The sequence below is a fragment of the Cimex lectularius genome, unplaced genomic scaffold (genome assembly GCF_000648675.2).
Source record: "Cimex lectularius strain Harlan isolate CLEC.00 unplaced genomic scaffold, Clec_2.1 scaffold156, whole genome shotgun sequence".
In the NCBI taxonomy this organism is placed as follows: Eukaryota; Metazoa; Arthropoda; class Insecta; order Hemiptera; family Cimicidae; genus Cimex; species Cimex lectularius.
Window position 1 is genome coordinate 687,642 of NW_019392760.1, and position 21,136 is coordinate 708,777.

The following is a 21,136-nucleotide window of genomic DNA, read 5'->3' on the forward strand; positions in this document are numbered from 1 at the left end:
ACAGCGCTTCCTTTGGCTATTTGACAAACTTTCAACCTAGAGAAATCAATATCAACAGCCCTAAAAACATTTAAACAAACATTTTATTGTTTCAGAAATATTTATTGTTAATTACTACTTAGAAGAAACAACAATTTTAAATCTATAAGTCAAAATAGTAAACCAAAGTGCAGGAAAACATGTACTTACAATAAATTGTCCCTTAACTCAAAAAATCAATACAATTCTATTTATGTATATGATTATAAATTATTCGAGGTTAATTGAATAAATAATTGTAATTTAATAATAATTTACCTCTATAAAAGATATTGAACTTCATTTTAAACATACTTGAAGTGTAAAAATCATATTAAATTTATAATCACTCACAAAGCTAATCAGACCATTGGATTTATTAGTAGAAATAATGCAAATTTCAGTAATTGTTACAGGTTTTTACTTTATACAGCCATTCTGTGCCCAATTCTTTGTTATAGTTGTGTAATTCGAATCCAAACACGAGACAACTGATTGACGCATTGGACGAATTGATATATAATTATATTGACTATCCTGATTTTTCCTCTAATAACGTTTTCATACAGCCTTCTAACACGAGTAACATTTAAACTTACTTAAACACTTCAGAACGCCTAGTTTCATTCCACCCTCTCTGAAACTGATGAAGAAAAAGCTTGGTACATATACTTTGTGGTTGGTTCATACTATTCGTGTCGTCATCGAAATCAGCGAGACCGTTAGCTGGCACCTACCTAAGAACCGTGTTGTACCTTCCGTCCATTTGACGTATCTTGACTTCCTAGTCGTTTCGTTTTCTTTTTTGGCTCGCTTCAATTTTTAAATGTATTTAGAGATTCACTTATGTTTCTGAAGTGGTTTGCTTTAGCCCATTTATTTTCCATCTTGGTCGGCCTGTCTCTCGGCAACAGGACTCACCAAGCGCCGAGGGACGATGCCAAGTACCATCCACACGCTCCACTAGTCAAATGTTCCTTCTTGTAAGTACCAAGTATGTTCGTAATAAATGCCAATTTAATAAGTGGCAGTTGAAACAGTCATCAGTAGTTCATTAGTTAGTTCATCAGTTATCTCACAGACAAGTGGTTGTTTATTTTTTAATTCTGAAAGTTTAAGAAAAAAATAATAGCAGATTTGAATTACAACTTTAAATATATTTTTTCAATTAATTAATCTTTTCATAGAATGTTTTGTTTGAACACATAGACCAAGCGATGTGGTTGTTGATGTTGTCGATGGGTACTGCACGGCAGTTTATGTACAACACCCACTTTTCATCTCAACATAGTTTTTTAAAATGGGTCGTTTACATTGCATTTTTGGTACGGTAAATACGGTCGGTAATCTCAGACAATATGTGAGGAATCCATGTATTGCTCTGACAAACATATCCGGTCATGGGTTCGAATCCCGCTCATGACTCTTAACTTTTTCATTTCAACCAAAACCTTACATAAAAAGATTAATTAATTGAAGAAGTAATTTGGTCAATCAGACCACTAAATATAATGGATTTAAATATATTTTTTCTGTTATACTCTTGAAATATCATAATTAGCATTGGTGTCTAAAACAACATTAAAAAAAAATTGGTTTTATACCACAATGATCAGACCCCTGGTTGGATGGAGCTTTCAATCAAAAGCTCTGCATAAGGAGACACACTAAGCACAACAAACTGAAAGTCAACAAAGACCTAATGTCTTAACATATTACTGGCAATGCATATTTATTCTACGACAACAACAGAAACCACACTTGATTTTCACCTACATATTTATGAACATAAGGTTGCTTTCAAGAGTACTAACAGACTCCTGACACACAAATAATAAAACCACATCTAAGGAAAAGCTGTCACAAAATTATGGAGAGAATTAAAATAAATTAGATAGTTAAGTGCTTGACAAAACGAGAGGAAAACACGACTTTGACAAATCATCCTAAGTGGTCATAGGTAACAGAGATCTTTGGAAGAAAGGCAACCCTAAGTTTTGGGAAGGTATGCAAATATGGATCAAAGATGACACTACGAGTAGGTCTAGAATTATACCGTTTGATTGGTCCCAACAATTTTGCAAGCTTACTCTGTGCACTGGAGTTGATAAAGAAGAATTTGAAAAGTTCATAGATTTACATACTTTTGGTCAGTCGGGCAGCTGTTGGGTATGTGTACACTTGCAGGTTTATTGAATTACTCAAAAGCATTTCAGCATTGCACCATGTTCAGTAAGGAACTGTATGTTCTAACACATTCCAAAATAGTGCCTCACTGATGATGATGCAATACCAAAACGTGTTTGAATAATTTGGTTAATCCGTGAGCCCCAATAAGTAACCCAGTGTAGGTACAACTGAGTTCACAGACTCACAGACCATTAAGTCTGGGAATGATTAAATTGCCTAAAGGCTTTATGAAAATACAGCAAGATTACGTTAAGGTGATTTCCGGGACATGAAGGTATAGAACGAAATGAACAGCTTGACCAACTAGCCAAAGATGGTATGTTGACATTGGAGCTAGAAAAATGGCTTGAAAAAGAAAAACTCAAGCACTGGACAAAAACATGAAGTCCTACTACGCTAACTAAGCTAAGAGATTTATACATTCTCTCAAAAAGAAAGGTGAAGTTGTTCCTCTCTCTCTCAGCAGGCAAGATTTGAGGAAAAGTATAGAGATATATGAAGATCTCATGTAAAGAAGTTGGGCAAGCTAGCTTCATGACTGCAACGATTTAGGCATTGACAAGGTGCTCACCACTGTAAGGTCAAGATCCTGGGTACAACTCCAAAGGCCCTACATTTGAACCCGACATACATGCAATTTTTTTTTCAAACACTGGCATCTGGAGGGTTCATATGACCTCATAGTTGGGGGGGGAGGATGGGCAAAGCAGCAGAAACAGAAATATGCTGAATCTCAGGAAAAGCGAGGCTTAGCAAGTATACTTTGTGAACTATGAAACACTAGCCCATGGCCATCATGTATGGTATAACCATTTCGACAAGGGAACTTTCACACCAAGAGAAGTGTGTGAACAGGCACCTAGGAAAGTGCAGTTTTGTTGCAAAACAGATACAAAAAGCAAAATTTGATTTCATGGGTCTTCATTTTTTTGTCTGTTTCAGGCCACTCGATTTTTTAGACTGTGACGAGCCTGTGGACCACAAAGGAAACAAGACTGCCAAAGAAGAAGCAGGATATGGTTGTGTTAAGGTAATAACAATTTTATTTGTTTGATTATTTTATGTCGGGTTTAATACACAAACTTGATTGTGATTGTGTACCAAGAGAGCAATATTTCTTAATGTCATCAGAGCCTCTTCTCCTTTGAGATCCATCAGTGTCATTGTACCAAGTACAAAAGATATACAATATTAAGATTTTCAAATCAGATGGCGCTGAGCCTGAATGTCTAAGTTTGGTTAGTTTTGATTGTTTTAGTTTGCCTACCCTCACTGTTTGGACTTCGGGCCTTAAATGCACCCACAGACCCACCACTTAAGATGATGCAATCAAATGCGTCTGACAGACCAATATTGTGAGGTTAAGCAGACCAAAATGATCAGAAACAGGTTCTCCCTGCAGATCCCACGATGAATTCAAACAATTTAATTTAGTAGCTTTATGAAAAAAATCTATTATTAGTTTATAATGTTTGATTAATATTAGGTGAGTCTATGGGTCGAGTTACTTAATTGAAAAAATATCCTTATGATTATTGCATACTCTGCTCATGTAAATCTTATTTACACCACTACTTTTGCAAGTTCTCTTAATTTATCTTTTAAAGTTGGTTATTTCCTCAGTGTAAGGTTGTATTAAACTCATGCAGCACATTCATTTATTTTCGTAGTAGCACTTTTCAACCTCTGATTGGCTTAAGAGTCTATAATTGATTTCCCACTTTATGCTGAAGTGGAAGTCGGTCAGAGCTTCAAAAGTCTACTAGGAAAATTGGAGCAGATATGATTTCTGATGTATACATCAGATAAATAGATAAAGATTCATAGATAAAGAAAACACTAATGACAAAACTGTAGTGCATGACAATCCATGTCCATGTGGTAAATGACAATTTAATTATGTACANATTTTGGATGTGGAAAAGTGAATTTATACAAAGCAAAATATATTTTTTATATATTCAATCAAAGTATTTCTACTCACTCAAAGTGTTTGTCTTCTTTGTAATTATGCCATTTTTGCGTGTCGTGTCGAGAGTGCCAGTGAGATTTTGCTATTTTGTGTTTATATATGTTGGATTTTGAGGGAGGGGGAAGGATGTCGGTATAGAAAAGACAAGATTTTTGTATAAGATGTCGGCTTCTTTGAGGTAATAAAGGTAATAAAGAGCTGACGAAGGGAAAAAAATGTGTTGGTAATGGTTCGGCCAGATTATCCTGTCAGGATTATACAGAAAAGGATAAATAGGAAAAGGAAAGCTAAATTGTTGGGAAATTAGATTATGTGAAAAATATTTGATGTGTGGAATGTAATGTGATGACTTAACATATTGGCAAGAAAAAAAGTAGTAAATGAACCTTGAGAGATGTACTTAAAACAAGCTTATCATCCATTTATAGACAAATTGACACCACATAAATTTACTAAAAAATGTCTTTTTCGTAAACATTTAGTCTCAAATTCAGCAGTTTATCACAGTGTGTGACAAATATGATAAAATATATAATACAAATTCAACAAATTAGAAAACCTGCAAATTCTTGCAATAAGTGTACGGGTAATACATATTCAACATTGTGTACTTTTGTACTTTTAAGATAATAATATGACAGACTTATTTTAAAATATATAAAAGTTGAAAAAATATTGGTATAGTTAATTATTTGTTTATACGGTAAGATACTGTGTTATAATTAATTACGGAATGTTGAATACAGTAATTTTTACTAGCTAATGTGGACACTTGTGAGATATTGCTAGTTAAAGATTTTATAAGCAACAGAAAAAATTGTGTATTGAGTTGCATCTTTAACATGAATGAATAATAGTTTTCTTAAAGTGCTTTCATCCGCATTAAGTGTAAAAAGAGTTTTAAAAAACTGCAACTATGCTTATTCTAAGAATTAAGATAATGAAAAATGATAACATTACTTTTAATAATAAATCATCTGTTAACTTGACTTCTCAGCTTAACATTTAAAGCTAAATTGTTTTTGAAAAATGCAATTCTCATTGGATGCTTAATGAACATAAAACAAAATAAACCAGTTTATGTACACTTAAATTGTAGATTTATCTGATGACCACTTGAATGAATTCTTTTATAAAAAGCACCTTAAATCGATCCTAACTGCTTACAAAACAGAAATGTTTTGTTCAATTTTGTTGTGCTTTTTGGCCTGCAAGTGGATGATAAACTTGAGAGCATTACTGCCTCTGTGGCCATCTACTTTCACTGGTGTGAGTCACATTTATCTTAGTCTTTCTAATCTTCAGTCTATAACTGCACGGGCTTTTATTGCCTTTTTTATATTTGGCACCTCAAATATATTTGGTATACAGATGAATCAGAATAAAAAAGGAAATAGGCTTTTGTGTATCTGGAATAACTCCAAGGCCAAGAAATATTTTTCAGTGTGATGTATGGCATTCTTGCCTTCAATGCCTGTTTACTTGGGAACATTTTACTGGCTAGAAAACGTCTGTCAAAACAAGTCAGACAGTTCTACAAGCTTACATTTGTCAAAAAATAATTTGTAAACTAGTGGCAGAATGCACAATCTTTAATCCTAAGACCTACTACATGATGCTTAGCTTGAATACTAAAGTAAATACATTATGTCTGATATAATATAATTACTAAAAGCCTTCAATAATGTAATTATATCCAACATTCATTTCAGTCATTAAGCTTTGGATAGAGTCAGAATTACACATCTAATTCTACAAGAATATAATCTATAATATCATCTAACATCTATAATCAGCACAGAACTAAAACCGCCCCACAGTTTATTTCAACTGACAATATAAGCTTGATAATGAAGAAAAGAAAACTGTATCCTATGTTCGACTTTGTTATTTGATGATGAATTTGCGCTGTTAGTGCAGTTAGTCACTTCTCTCTGAATCCACCTATTTCAGCGTATAAACAGATCCTAAACCATTCTATGCTTACAATTGTGAGGCTGTCAAAAAAGCAATTTAGCTGTGTTATAAACATTTCTTTTCCTTGAGACCTGAGGGTGCTGGACATCTTTGCTGTGGTCACATGAAATGCTAAATATGTCATGCCTCCAAGGACATCCAAATATCAAAGTGAATAGTTGCACCCTGTTTGACTGAAGAAAACCCCTTAAGCCTTAACTTGCTTCCTAGACCTCGGTTTGAACATTAGTAGACTATTAAGGACATCAATGCATGAAACCCAAATTTATCTAGTTTTGTGTATATAACAATAAACAGACAGGGTTTTTGACAAGTTTTAATTAATAAATCTATTTAATTAAATTTTCTAAGTTAGTTAGGTTCTGTGCCATCCTTAGTAATGTGTCTAATACATTTAAAAATTCCCTCTGTTCTTTTTTTAGTCATTTTATCATGTTGTAGTTTTACAATGTCGACTCGATGTAGATACATTAATTGTACTGGAAGTTGTTCTGCAGGGAACATTTTTAAAAATAGTTTTGTTGTTAAATTGCGATTGTAACTACATACAAAAGTTTAAAAAAGCAAAACAAAAAACTTGGTATGGAACTTAATCTACACCCCCAGCAGCTTTTTTTATTGATTGTTTTGTGTAATATTGAATTGTTTATTTCTGGTTACCAATTTTTATGGTTGCCTTTAAACGTAATTGTCTTTATTTTGTGGTGTTGTTTTTACTAATTGGGTCTACATTTCGTCTGCTTGACAGTGAACACATTTACAGAAATATTATTTTATTAATTGTGTGTTTTGTGCTGTATGCGGCATGTTATTTATTTTTTAGTAAAATAAGTGAAATTTAACATAATTAAGATTTATTTAAATTCAAATTGAGCCCATTCAGTATTGAAAATAACAAACAAAATTAGTACGACTCATTAAATTCTTTTAGAGAAACGCTTAAAAATTTAAAAATGACATCAGAGTTTTTTTCTTAAATGCGTAATTTTGCAGACATGGTTAAATTAAATGCGGCACATCAATTTTTCACCCATCGTGTTAAGTACAACCAGGAAAATTTCCGTACTGTTGAAAAATAAAATAAATTAATAAAGCGTAGTTTCAAAGTAAGCGGCCTCGACCCGATTTTGCTCTGAAAAATTAACAGTTTTTATCATGTTTAGTCCGGCGAAACACATCTTCCCTGTTTATATTAGTATATTAAAAACCAGAAAGGTTCGGTCTTAAACCGAAACATACAAATAAACAAAATAAAAAAATGATTTTCCACAGGAAATTACTAAATATTTTGGAAAAACGTAATTAATTTGCTTTTCATGTGCACTTTTTTTTTGCCCTAGACGAGAAATTTTCTAGAAATGATGGTGGAGTGAGTGTGTTCAATCCTTTAAAAAAGATAGTTCCTACTCAAGTTCCTACTCACAGTAAGTTGTTTTCATCGATCCGGATTTCGAGCTTATAGCTCATCATCAGGTTGAAGTTTTACAACCTGACAATGTGTTATAAACTCGAAATCCGGATCGATAAAACAACATACTGTGAGTAGGAACTATCTTTTTAAAAAGAGAAATTTTCTTGTTGAAATGTGTAAATTCTTATTTTTGGAACTTGGCTACCAATTAATCCGTAACACATTGTCAATTTTTCTATTTAAAAAAACTCAATCGTCACTTTAATTTAATAAATCAATTTTTTTCATTGTCAAAAAAAATTATTGTTGAAAACTGGCGAATGGATTAGGTATCGCAAGTTTAAGTATAATAATTCTTGCCGCCTAATCAACAAATTATGGTGATTATTGTGGGTTAAGTAGTATGTTATGACAAATGCAACTTTTTTGCCGCCCCACCAACAAATTATGGTGAATATTGGTGATTAGGTAGTGACTGCCAGCTTAAGTACGATTTCTTGCCATCTCACCAACAAATTATGATGATTATTGAATTAAGTAGTATGTTCCTGTCAAAATGCAGTTTTTTTGCTGCCTCATCAACAAATTAAGGTGGATTTTGTGGATTAAGTAGTACGAACCTGTCAAAGTGCAAAATTTTAATTCGGAAAAACAAAAAAATTATGATGAAATTGGCTCATTAAGTTGTACGAGCCTGTCAAAGGCCAAAATTTTTTGCCAGCTTAAGTACATCGATTTTTGACACCTCACTAACAAATTATGATGATTATTATGGATTATGTAGAACGTGCCTGTCAAATTGCAACACTTTTGCCACCTCACCAACAAATTATGCCTATTATTGTGGATTAGGTAATCAGTGCCAAAAATACTTTTTGTCACATCATCAACAAATTATGGTGAATATTGTGGATCAAGTAGTATCCATATATCCAGCATATCCATGTGTCTATCAATGTGCAATATTTATGCCGCTCCAACAAAAAATTATGACGATTATTGTGGATTAAGTAGTACGTGCCTATCAAAGTGCAGCATTTATGCCGCCTGACCAACAAATTACCGTAAATGTTATGTTCGTCTGTTCCAAAAGTTTATTGGCCTCAAAAATTTGAGGGCTTAGCCGATTTTTTGCGCATTATTTTATCCTGCTTGTTTATATTCTTTTCTTACTCGACAATGTACTATATATCCAGCTTCATCATCCTACTGTTTGCCCAATTGCCCAACCGTCCCTTGTTTTTTATTTCGTCGGTTCATAAAGATTAACTTTGCTCCGAATGAAAATCTAATAAACGGCATTGCCTTATCAGTTTTAATACAAACGCGAAAATGCAAAGTTGCTATTGTTGTCCACAAGTAGATAAACACTTGACAGCAGTCAGAAATCAAACACATCTGGTCGACTCCAACAATTCGGAATATTCAACACAAGCTGACAATTGAACTTGTTTTCAACTTAAAACTGTTGCAATGAATTTTATTCAAAATTGTTTGGGAACCGAATTGAAACGGCTAGAAAAACTAAATGTAAAAACAGGTTTACATTCAAAAGTTGAAATAGAGGATAGGAATGACCTAGTCGTAGTAGTTTTCTCTTTAATTGCCGGTGGTCTAGTCTTGAGGAGGAGGTGGTTGAGCAGGTCTTTGCGCAATGATTGGTGTGGCCATACTAGTTTTGGGCCCTGTGGACCTTTTTTTACGTATGCAGAGTATTTTTTCGTGTAAAAACCATGGTGCTCTCAATGGTTAGACATCTGAGTGACTTGGATCTGCTGTTTCTCATAGTTCACAAGAGTATTTATTTATAAATGCTTCGTACTCACAGTATAGAATTTTAGAAGTCAATTTTGAATCATGCTGAGGGCTAAAACCGCTAACCGTGCCTTGTTGATATTAAATTATCATGTATACTGAAGTGCTTCCAAAGTTGAGAAATATTCTCCACTGTGATATATGATAAGCTTACAAGCGGAATTGCATACTATAAATTTTCTTTTGTCAGAAAACGTCATCAAATATACTGATAAAGACATGTCTTAAATATATCAGCGTTTCATGGACTGAATTTAATGCAGAATAAAAGGGAAATAGTGGAATATAGCACTAAGAACCTTCAATCCTTGACGAAAAGTGCCTGATTCCTAACTTTAGGTACAAGGATATATCGATAACAACACACAGTCACACTCACTCACTTACATAAAAGAAAGACATCAAGGATACCAGGGCAGAAGATGAACGTTCTAGACGAGGAATGTTTCCATGATTTGGACCTACCCGTAAATTGTACAACGAATGGTCAAAACATCGAATCACTGTAGGATATAGGAACAGATTTTAGAATTTTGACAAGATCAGTTATTTCCAACTACCTGACCACGAGATAAACTAAATTGGACTCATTGTTACTCTTTCAATCAGTACGCTCAGTGTTGTTTATCTTTGGATGGATGATAGCCCCTGAACTGTTCTCTTTCTGAAACCATACAGTCGCAGTTTTTCTCTTTTTCCCAGATGCAGTTAAGTCCTGTGTCATGTGTACGAGTAAACAGGTCATCTACTTTCAAGGTTGTTTCTGCTTTTGTAACTTTTATTATCAAGTTCATCATGTTGCAGTTTTTATAACTGTAACCAAAGTTGTCAAAATTAGATTGTTTATTTTTTGGAAGATTTAGATGACCCGATTTGAAACAAATATATGATCAGAAGACACCCAAGACACATAAGTACACATACAACAGGAGCCTTTCTAAACCTAAACTGGCTTACGACTCTCAGTAGAACAACTGTGGACTACTGGGCATTGCCATCCGAAGAACCATCACCTGTCTGAAGTCACTGTGGAGATGGAGGAACACTTCTTCACAATCTTCAACACTAAAGCCACGAAATAGATTATAAAGAAAATCAGAACTCTTTATACTACCACTTACCCGAAGGTTTAACCTGGCGAGGAGTATTCAGAACTTAAACGTTCATTAATTCTGGCTGTTGTACAAGTGCTTTTAACCAACTAATATTTAACGAATAGTCCTGTTTATTAAAGATTTACTTTATGCCTTGATTTCCTGTTAATTTGGTTTCAAACTATACTTCTAATCGGCATTAAAAACTCTTTTGAACCGATATAGCTATCAAAAAGGCCGACATGTCTTTGGAAACCAATAAGGAGTCAGTTTGTAATAGAACCTATTTCCATTTAACGACGCGACATTTTTATTTTAGAATTTTGTTTTAATGTAATCATGAGCAAATGTCACGCGTTTTCTTACTCGTCTGGTGTTTAATGTTGTCTGGTGACATTGTTTTGTTCTTTACAACCAGCAGATTATTTTGAATAAGCAAGTCGAATCATTGGCGTCTCGCTAAAGCTCGAGGACGCCCGGAAGACTTTACCCCCACATTGTTGACCTTTTTAATGCCACAGTCAACAACAAAGTGACTACGGTATATTTTTCAGATATTAAAGCTTTATTATTTAAAAAAAAAATCTTAATTTTTATCCGATAACGACAAAGCTGTAATTGCTAAACTCAAAAACAAATGCTATATATCAAATTCTTATTTTTGTGTTTAGCCAATCACCATTGGTAATAAATAAACAGAAGAAAACAGAATGAAATTAATTTTTATTTGTTATTTAAATGAAATGAAACGTAAAAATACCCCGTCCTTTGTAGAAATAGAGAAACTTGCGCAAGCAAAAATTACAAAATAAATTTCCTTTATATTTTTGTTGTGTACTTATTATGTATTTTTACATTTCTATATATAAAAATAGACATGATTTGTCTTACCTGTACCATAGCGAGTTGTACTTTTAGTTGATGAACTTTGAATGCAAGTTTGTCAATATTGACCAATCCGTGTTGTTATTTGTACACGCATGGAGTAAAGGGTTAAAGTAAAGCTTGGGTGACCAGGCGTGATGATAATGTTGACAAACTCTACAAACTAATTTGTTTAAACCTTTTTCCTGATTAATTCGTGAGATTCGTTTATTATTCTGTATACGCATGGATTGGTGAAAGCTTGTGCCTATTTTGAAGGTGATATGGTAATTAAAGGAGGAAAAGGGGAATTAACCGATGAACAACGTTCTCCCATTAGTTTTGGTCCGCCCGATCTCGTCACGCGTCAGAATTGGCGAGAACGCATTAAGGAATTTTGTTAGAAAAATGACAAATGTTTTTTTTCATTAAAAATTTCCAAATCTCATTTGTCTCTAAGAAAGTGTAACTTTTTTTTCTAAACTTTAAAATATTTCTCTAATAAGCGTTTATTACACATAAACTAAAATGAATTTTCATTAGTATTCTCGACTATACTATTCTGAATAGAACCATAAATAGAGCTAGAACATTTTGATGACTTGGCAGACCTTTTGAACTCTGTGAACTTGCCCTCAGGTTACTCACACACGCTATAAAATCATAATTGAATCACGTAGTTCCTTTATTGTCAAACGTTTTATTCATGTCTAGAGCACGAATTCCGTGTGTTTCGTTAGTGTTTGGCTGATACCAATTTGTAATAAGAATAAGAAGCTCGCTTTACAACGTTAAAATAATTATATATTTTTTAAATTAAAAATTGTCTGAAGGGTGGATGTGGTATGGTGGAGCTCCAGACCATGTGTATCAATATTTGCCGCCCCACTAACGAATTATGGCGAATATGGATAATGTACATTATAAAATTTATTGAAATACTATTTTTCACTAGACAGAATGAACACATCAGGATGAAAAATTTGCCGCTCCACCAACGAATAATGACGAATCTGGTGGGCGAGGTAGTAAATCCCTTGGAAGTAATCTTGTTATTGATCATAAAGTTTAAGACAGTTTGAACTTCTTCCATTGAGATTTTTTTTCAATAATCTACAAAGTGACAGTTGTACGAAGAATATGGTGAAGGAGGTAGCAAGTCTAGGCAAATATTCTACCCACCGATTATGACGAATCTGGTGGATCCCTTGTTTCTACATTCCGTTATCGATCCATCATTTTTAAGAAACCGACAGCAGTGAACGCAGAGACTGGAAAATTCCTATACTCACTCTTTCCTAATCCTAGTGCAATGTCTGCCCAGATCTGCAGTTCTCCTTGTCGAGTATATCAATATTCTGATTGGCTGTTATCCGGACAGCAAATATCTCGAATGTTCTGGAAGACTAATCGAAGGAGAACAAACCATGGCAGGTGAATGAAGTATATCCTTCGAAAATGGTTTTCGGTATTAGATCGATAAGATCAAGAACGGTTGTACTTCTTGAAAAGAACATTTTAAAAGCTGTAGAAAGCTATTCTGTCCGATTTGTTAGACGAAGTAAGTACAGAGAGAGGCAATTTTTTCTACCCCGCATTCCTGAATCTCTATACTTCGTTCTTCGAATATGGTGGATGATGACACCTTACATAAAACTTTTTATATAAAGAAAATTTCCTTACATGCCATTTTTACTGCTTGCCTAGACCGAGTGTAGCGATTTGTGCCACTCTACCAACAAATTTTGACGAATCTGGAGATAGCATTCCTTTAGAAAAACATCTTGTTATCAATACATAAGTTTAAGAAAGAATGTCTGCACTTCCTCCACTGACAAGATTTTTTCAATGGTCCAGAAGGTACGATGAATATGGTGAAGGATGTAATTTAGGCCAATGCAGAAATTTTTGCCGCCCCACTAACGAGGTGGTGAGACAGGACGTCCGTTGTACAAAACATTGTGTTAACGATCGGAAAGTTCTCAAAAGACAGTTTTTTTCCAATCGCTAGATCATTAAATCGTTCGGAATGTGCTATTTCAATCCAATATTTTGGACGACGGAAATTGTGGACCAATTGCTGCAGGTTTTGCTTCCTCGTGGATTAGGTTGAATATCTATTGAAAATGTTTTTAGGGGTTATTCTTTATCGACCAACTTGGGTTGGACTCTCTGGTTTGAGATTATTATGTACGTGGCCCTTCAAATTAATCCAACACTGTATTATACAGGGCCAAGTTTTCTCTTGGCTTCACGTAGTTATTTTGTTATCGGCCAACTTGTACTATAATCTGCTATGTGATTATTGGGTGTGTGGTTCTTCAATCAATCAAACCCTGTTTTATATAATGTTGCCATGATTTGGGTTCTATATTTGGCAAATGTACAACACTTGTTGGATTAATTGAAGGACTATGTATCCAATAATATCAAACCTGTGTAAAATGGTTTTCGACTTTCCAGTCCATATGGTGGTCGAAGGTCCAGGCCGAGAGCAGCAACTGTGACCCTTTGAGGTGACAGTTGTACGGCGACCAATGCAAAAATTCTTGCTGCAACGCAATTATAGTAATTAGGTAATTAATTAGGTGAAGTAGCACAGCCCTCGTAAAAAATCTTCAGTTTATATCTTTTCCATTGACAAGATTTGTTGAGTTGATATTCTGATCTAAAAATGTAGGCCAAGTTACATCTACACCAATAGCAAAACTGTTATTCTCACCTTTTAAGGTTCGGACTTCATGTTTACTCACTACTGATAGCTTTATTCAGTTTTCGATGTGGAATAGTGAGAATTTAAATTATTTTGGAGAATTAAGTGACTGAATAAGAAAAAAAACAGGCATAAAACATCAGAACATCAAGAAAGATGCGAAAAACGTTATCATTAAGCACAGTGTAAATGTTGTTTATAAAAACAAAAAACAAAAGGGCCCTAAGTGAGATCCCAGAGGAACTCTTGAGGTAACTGAGAATTTAAAAATTATTAGAAAAATTTTCTCTATTTGGAACCTATTTTCCAGATGTGAAACCAATAGAGAAGATTGTCACTAAAATCACCTTCGCAATCAAAATGTCATGATTGATATAAACAGCACCAATTACAAACTATTTTCAGTTAACCTTGTTGAAATAAATATTTGTTCAAATTCGCTGACTTACTCACATTGCAGAGGAATGAAGTTCACTCTTTACTGCTACTTGTAGCCTCTGCTGAGTCCCAAGTCATGTAGTATGGAATAGAAGGCAATGAGAAAGTTCCAGGATATAGGCCTTGATGGGGTCTAACTTACAGAGTTTAGGTGCACGTGGTTTATAACGCATATTCACCACCGGTTCGGTGCTTCAAAGATAGCGTCTCTCGGTTATGCGGGAGCATGAAAGCCGCCGAGGCCCTTGCAAGAAGAGGGGTTGTGCTATACCGCTGATAGGACCCGAGCACTGTCTGTGGCACACTATCAACGAGCAGACAGAAGGAGAATTTATTTGAAATTTATATTTACTACTTTCTTTCAAATCTCTTGAAATAGGCTTAGCTCCATTTCATTTACGAAGGGACAGTTTTATTCAACGGAAACAACTCTTTCCTTATAGTAAGAATAGTAAGAGTAGAGGAATCCTATACTGGACTGGGTCTGTCGGCTTTAGTATCTGTTGTTTGCCGTTGGCTTTTCTAAGCGAATTTATCTTATAGTGGCTAATGCCGTTGGCATTTGGCCTTTTCTGAATTGACTCGAATAAATATTTCTACTGCTTTTCTTGTTTTTCAGTTCGGCAATTACAGATATGAAGATGTTGAACGTGCAAAAGTGCAGTGCATTGTTCTTCCCAATATAGAATGCCATGGGCCTAGGACTTTTTATAAAGACGGCTTCCCTTGTATTAAGTAAGCACTTAAGTTGTTACTCCACTGAATTACTGAGTTGTCTGTTGTTCGTCTGTTATTGTTTGTTTTAGATATGGAGGGCATTACTTCGTGACGACGCTGATGTACAGCATACTCCTCGGTTTCCTCGGCATGGACAGGTTTTGCCTTGGGCAGACTGGCACTGCCGTCGGCAAGCTGCTCACACTGGGTGGCGTCGGCATCTGGTGGGTCGTCGACATCATCCTGCTCGTTACAAACGGGCTGCTGCCGGAAGACGGAAGCAACTGGAACGCGTACGCCTAAGGAAAAAAGTTAAAAAACAAAAGCCAAGATTACCCAAGACATTTCTCCAATTGGCAAAGGAGAGTTAGGTATCTGGAAATAGTTCGGCCAGATTGATATTGAATATCTATGTAAGTATTGTATAATACGTAATATATATACATTTATGATGTACAATAAATTTGCCTTTCGTAAAAAAAATAATAGTGGGTTTTGATTTCTTCTCATTCTGTCGCTGAGCCATCGTACCCAAAGAACAATTCGATTCACCAAATGTGAATTTCTTGCATGTTTTCGGAACGATTGATGAATAATGTATTTATGTAAATGTATGAAATATTCAATAGCTGGATGGAATTTTAAAATTTACCAGACCTGTTTCTTCGAATCCTGTGCTTAAACGAACTGTTTTTTTTTTATTGATCTGTAAGATTTCTACGTATGATTCATCTAATTCAAAGCTGGTTACTGAAAATATTACCAAATTTATGAAGATCATGATCCTCGATCAGGTCTTCACTTGTCGTAGAATTATTCAAGGCTATAAGCCAGGATTCATGCTACCAATTGTAGCTTATACACCATCAGTCTCATAAGAAAGCTTGTTGGCGAAATCAAATACCTCATGATTTGTTAGAGGCCAAAGCAGACGGAGCATATCCATCTTATATGTGGATGGACAGATTTGCTCAAAAATACTAAAGATAGACGGAGAAGGTTTGCCAAGGTCCTATCGGAAAAAGAAAACGCTTTGTGCTTTTCATAATGAAGATGCTTTTTTGATGGTTGAGCCTCTAACGTTTTACACAATAGTGCAGTTTATATGAAGTTTACAAAATAAACAATCGTTGGCGTTTGACGGTGATAAAATATAAAAGGAGTGGGAAGCATCAACGTCTTGTCTCACCCTGTTTGTATCCTTGACGTCGCAACATTGCTTTCGTTTTGTTTTGTCTAGTCATAATTAAAGCAGTGCTACTGCCATTCTTTAATGTTCGCGTTTGACTCAGACAAAATTCAAAGTGAGGAGCTCAGCGTCTTGCCTCACCCTGCTTATATCCCTGATGTAAAATTAAAGCAAGAATACCCCACTTTGGCGAATTGGAATAAAACCAATGCTGGTACAAGGCATATCGATCACAAACGCCACAGGCAAATTTCTCTGAGAGGAAAAGTATCAGCGTGTTACCTCACCCTGCTTATAACACTAACTGTACAATCTCTCGAGAATAAAATTTAGATAAAAAATAAAACTGTTTTCAGAAATTAAGGATTTATGTAATAACACCAATAACCTTTTTTTAATATTTTTTTATTAAATTAAAACGTACTATAATTTTTTTGAAACTTGCGAACAGTGAAATTGGAGTAAACGAATAGGAAAACCAACAGAAAATGCAATTTTTAAATATGTCAAAAAATATAAAAAAATCGTTAGATTGAGAAAGAGCACAACAAACAGGAAAATTCGCAATCCACAGTACGATAAACCTAAAATCAATAAGGTAAAAAAGGTAACAGGAAAATCCCATTATAAAAGAAGTTAAGAGGAAAAACATGCCGATCAACCTGAAAAGAACCCTCCTACACAAACACAGCACAAAGGGGCTATGGAGCAATTAGCTCCAGAAGGAAACCTATACAAAATCAAGAGAAAACCTAAGAAAACGAGTTTAATAAGAAAAAATCCTTGCTCCAGTGGAGTGATCGGTGAGGGAAAAATTTAATAGAAATGGAAAATGCACATTGGAAGCCCGACATGACTTCGTCAAAGGAGCACAATCATTAAGAAAAATCTACTGAAGATGATGGATCAAAATGGGCCGAGTTTTTACAACAAATATGGAAACTTTATAAGGGTGTGTGTGTATATATATATTTTACATTCTAACAAGCACAATATCTCTATTATTATTATTATTATTACGGTAAATCTGAGGAAACAGTTTCGTTCATAGTTTGTCCCGTGTCTGATTAAACATGGAATCTTCTCAAATTATTAATTTAAAATTTCAAGTAAAAAATTAATAAATTTAAAAAAATTAATAATAAAGATACATAAAATATATATCTTTTCATACTTAATTAGTAAAAATAAATAACCAAACATTCAGCTTAAAAAATGAATTTATTCTAATTGAGGAGTCGGTCAGTGGACTATAAATCCACCACGTATCATATGAATTTTTTAATCAAACCTGCTGCATATATTATAGTTTATGATACATGATGAAACGTGTTATAATTTAAATTTATTTAATAAAAAAGCTGTTTTATAACTTTTAATTATTTTATACAAAATGCTCATAGTTACTGCATCACATAAACGATATGAGAGTGAACAGTATAAAATAAAGAAAAACAACATCGAAATGTTTTCTCCATCATTCGACTATGTTGTACTTGTGGAGAAGTACAACGAGATGACTCAACGAAGCTTGAAAATGCTAATTGACTTCAACTTCATGGTAGTACAGTTGCATAAAGCCTGAACGCGAGGGGGGTCGGCAAAGGGTAGATTATAAATTTTATTTTTATAAACAACATAAACAAATAAATAAATAATCAAATATCCATATATCTATATGTATCTTCTTATCGTATATCGAACTGATTCCCTCGCTGGATCAATCCATCATTCTCACACGTACCTTTTTATATATCATATCTGTCTATCGTACTTTAAATTCACTCACGGAATCAAGCAATCCCAATCATTCCATCGTTCATTCTTTTCAAAATTCTTAATCTGTCTTGATAGATTGCGAACTCATTCGATCATTGGATCACTCAATCAATCATCAACACTCACTGTTTCTGTAACTGCCTTTAGGATATAACACATTCACTTAATTGTAAAGTTATTCATTCATCAGTCAGCCCATTCACACACGTACCCACCACTGAGCTAACCATTTTTCAGCTCTTAATAATAATAATACAATTAATATAAATAACAAAACATAAGTATTATAGCAATGGAATATCCGTCTGCTTGGAGTCGAAATACCAATAAAATATAATAATATTCTCTGCGTTTTATACTATAATCAGAAAGAAAAACAAATAAAATAATCTGATGAATACAGAACAAGATAGATTTATATACCATTAATTAAGTAAAAATGTCTAATAAATCAAAAAGGGGCATCGGTGGCCGGTGGTTTAGGCGTTGACATGACGCTCAACACTGAAAGGTAAAGGACCCTGTTCGAATCCAGCGGCCCTGCATTCGAAGCCGACATACTTACAAATGGGCTTTTTTTTCAAAAATACCGGCACACCGATGGTTCAAATAACCTCGTAGTTGAAATACCCTCGTTAAAAGAAAAAAAATTGAACTCTTGCGCCAGTTCCCAGAGGTAAAACCAGGCGTGACGAGCGAATTATTAGGTGCAGGCTTAGGTCATTTAAAATTTGACTAGGCTTTCTTCCGAGAGCACAGGACTACCTAAATATGAAGCAGGCATCTCGGACAGAGTGGTACATTTAGCCAAAAAGTGCACGATGGTTTCCTTTTCCCTTGTATTGCACAGAGAGCACATTTCTTTATCCATCTGGCAGCCTATCAACGGGGTAGAGTTAAGGAACAAAAGTTCACCACGGAGTTTACAGAGCCAGCGGAGATCCCTCACTTTTAGTGTTCTTCCATCTCTCATTCATCAAGCAGAACAGATCGAGATTTAGGTCGAGCTTCTTGTACAAAACCCTCTGTTGCCAGCGCCGCTGTACAAAACCTCATGCTATCACCAGACCTTACATTGGAAAGAACACACTGTAATTTTGCCATCCATTCAGAGAATTCATTTGTCCCGAGAGAATCGGAAAGAAGGATGGTATCTCTGACTAGGAACTCCAGTTTTCATACCAGAAAATATTTTTGTTTATTATCTCCTAATTTAATATTCGTGTAACGGTGATCAGGTAGTTTTAGGGTTTTGTAAATGGAGCTTTAACGTGTGCAGAAATAAGGGATCAACAGGGGTTTCTAAATATTTTGTAGCATGTAATTTGGAGTACAAGAGGGCAAAGCAAACAGCTGCTTGATACCTTAACGACTTTTCCAACTGATCATAAGGTTGAAAACCCCAAACTTGACATCCGTACGTGAGAATGGAACAGCAAACCGCATTAAACAATTTAAATTTGGAAGATGAAGGAACCAGATCATGCTTCATGAACCCAGACCACTAGTATTAAACGCAAATTTTCATTTTTCAGCTCTTATTGTATATCTTTCACCCTTGCCGCGTTTTCACACACACCCTCTTATAAATCTTCTTTACCTTTTTCTATTTTTCTTATCTTGCTCTATGACACTGTTATACATTTCTTGCTGTCGTGTTCTGCTTGTATATAGTTAGCTTTTTGTTCATCTACTTCTCTGTTTCTTTTGCTTCTCTATTAATTTTCTTGTTCTACCACTGCTATTACTCTCTATATTTCTATCTCCTGTATCTCCTCTCTTTCTCTCTCTCTCTCTTTCTCTCTCTCTCTCTCTCTCTCTCTCTCTCTCTCTCTCTCATCTATCTATCTATCTATCTATCCCTTTTTCTCTTTCTCTCTCTTTACATTATCATTTTCTTAAACTTATTATAATTTGATCCACATTAGTATGAACTGTGTATCCACATATGAAAGAACTCTTATGCACGTTGTAAGCATTAGCTTTTTTTTTCAAAAATTAAAGCTTTTTTAAATACTCGTTTTTGGATTTTTGTGAACCATGGGAGAAAAATCATGCCTTTATTATCTCCTACCTGCAAAGTCGTAGAAATTATTAATTATTGTATTATTTTAAATTTAATAATTTGACGTGTAAATAGAGAATTTCTAATATTTTGAGACTGATCTTTCTTTCAGACTTGGTGGGTTTTGGCAAGAATAGGCAAATTTGTAAATATTTAATAAACCCTGTTCAGGTGTAATTATTTCGAGGGTGTGTAAGAAAAAAGTGCGAAAAGAAACAAAACAAATTTGTTCGGTTTAAAAAACATTACGAACGGTATCGTCGCAGGCATTATCTGCGTTATGTCCTATTTTTAATAATTCCCCTCTCTCCAGGCGTATTTTTGGATCTATCTAATCAGTTTTACTTTCAGGGCCACTTCCTAACGTTTCGAAAAAAAAAAACATTGAAACAAGTATGTATTTATATGATAATCTTTTGTTTGCATACGAACGCTTCGGCAGGCCCCAGGCTTTTTTTAGAAATTATTTCCGTTTTTCCATTGTTGGATTTTTCTATTTTTTCGGTTTTTCTGTATCTTCGTCTCAGCGAACGAAAGCCGAGAAACAAATTTAGTAAACACTTCGGCCAAAAGAAGGTTTACAAATAAAAATTATCCGACTTTAGCCATTATACAATTTCAGGTGTCCACCTTGGTGGCATAGAATGTCGAACAAAACTATTGTTAAAATTAAGTCAAATAATTATTACAAAAAATACAAATATTTATTACTAATTTCTCATGGATTTCAGGTTCACCTATAAACGTCTGACGAGAATTAGAATTAACGGGAGACGAGTTGTCGAGGTTTAAAAAATAAAAAACTAAGGCTAATCCAAGCGGACTGAAATGTCAAGTTTACAGTTTGAACAACCACAGTAGTACGAAGAGAAAAAAAATCCTCATATTGCAACA

The 21,136-nt window shown here is 34.4% G+C and overlaps 1 protein-coding gene across 4 annotated transcripts in view; it reads left to right on the forward strand.

Moving 5' to 3' along the window:
* The window catches only part of LOC106669785 (TM2 domain-containing protein CG11103), a 43,635-nt gene extending 22,499 nt beyond the window's left edge, over positions 1–21,136 (forward strand). For 2 of the 4 annotated variants that reach the window (XR_002910372.1, XR_001340991.2), the window contains exons 3-6: positions 3,151–3,238; positions 15,112–15,227; positions 15,299–15,622; positions 20,974–21,136. Coding sequence is in view for 1 of the 4 variants with exons in the window: in XM_014399487.2 (XP_014254973.1) it covers positions 865–1,001; positions 3,151–3,238; positions 15,112–15,227; positions 15,299–15,512 (555 nt within the window). In the remaining 3 variants the exon portion in view is untranslated. Of the gene's footprint in view, positions 1–773; positions 1,002–3,150; positions 3,239–15,111; positions 15,228–15,298; positions 15,696–20,973 lie in introns of those variants that run through there. The other 2 variants (XR_001340986.2, XM_014399487.2) reach the window with 2 other exon arrangements.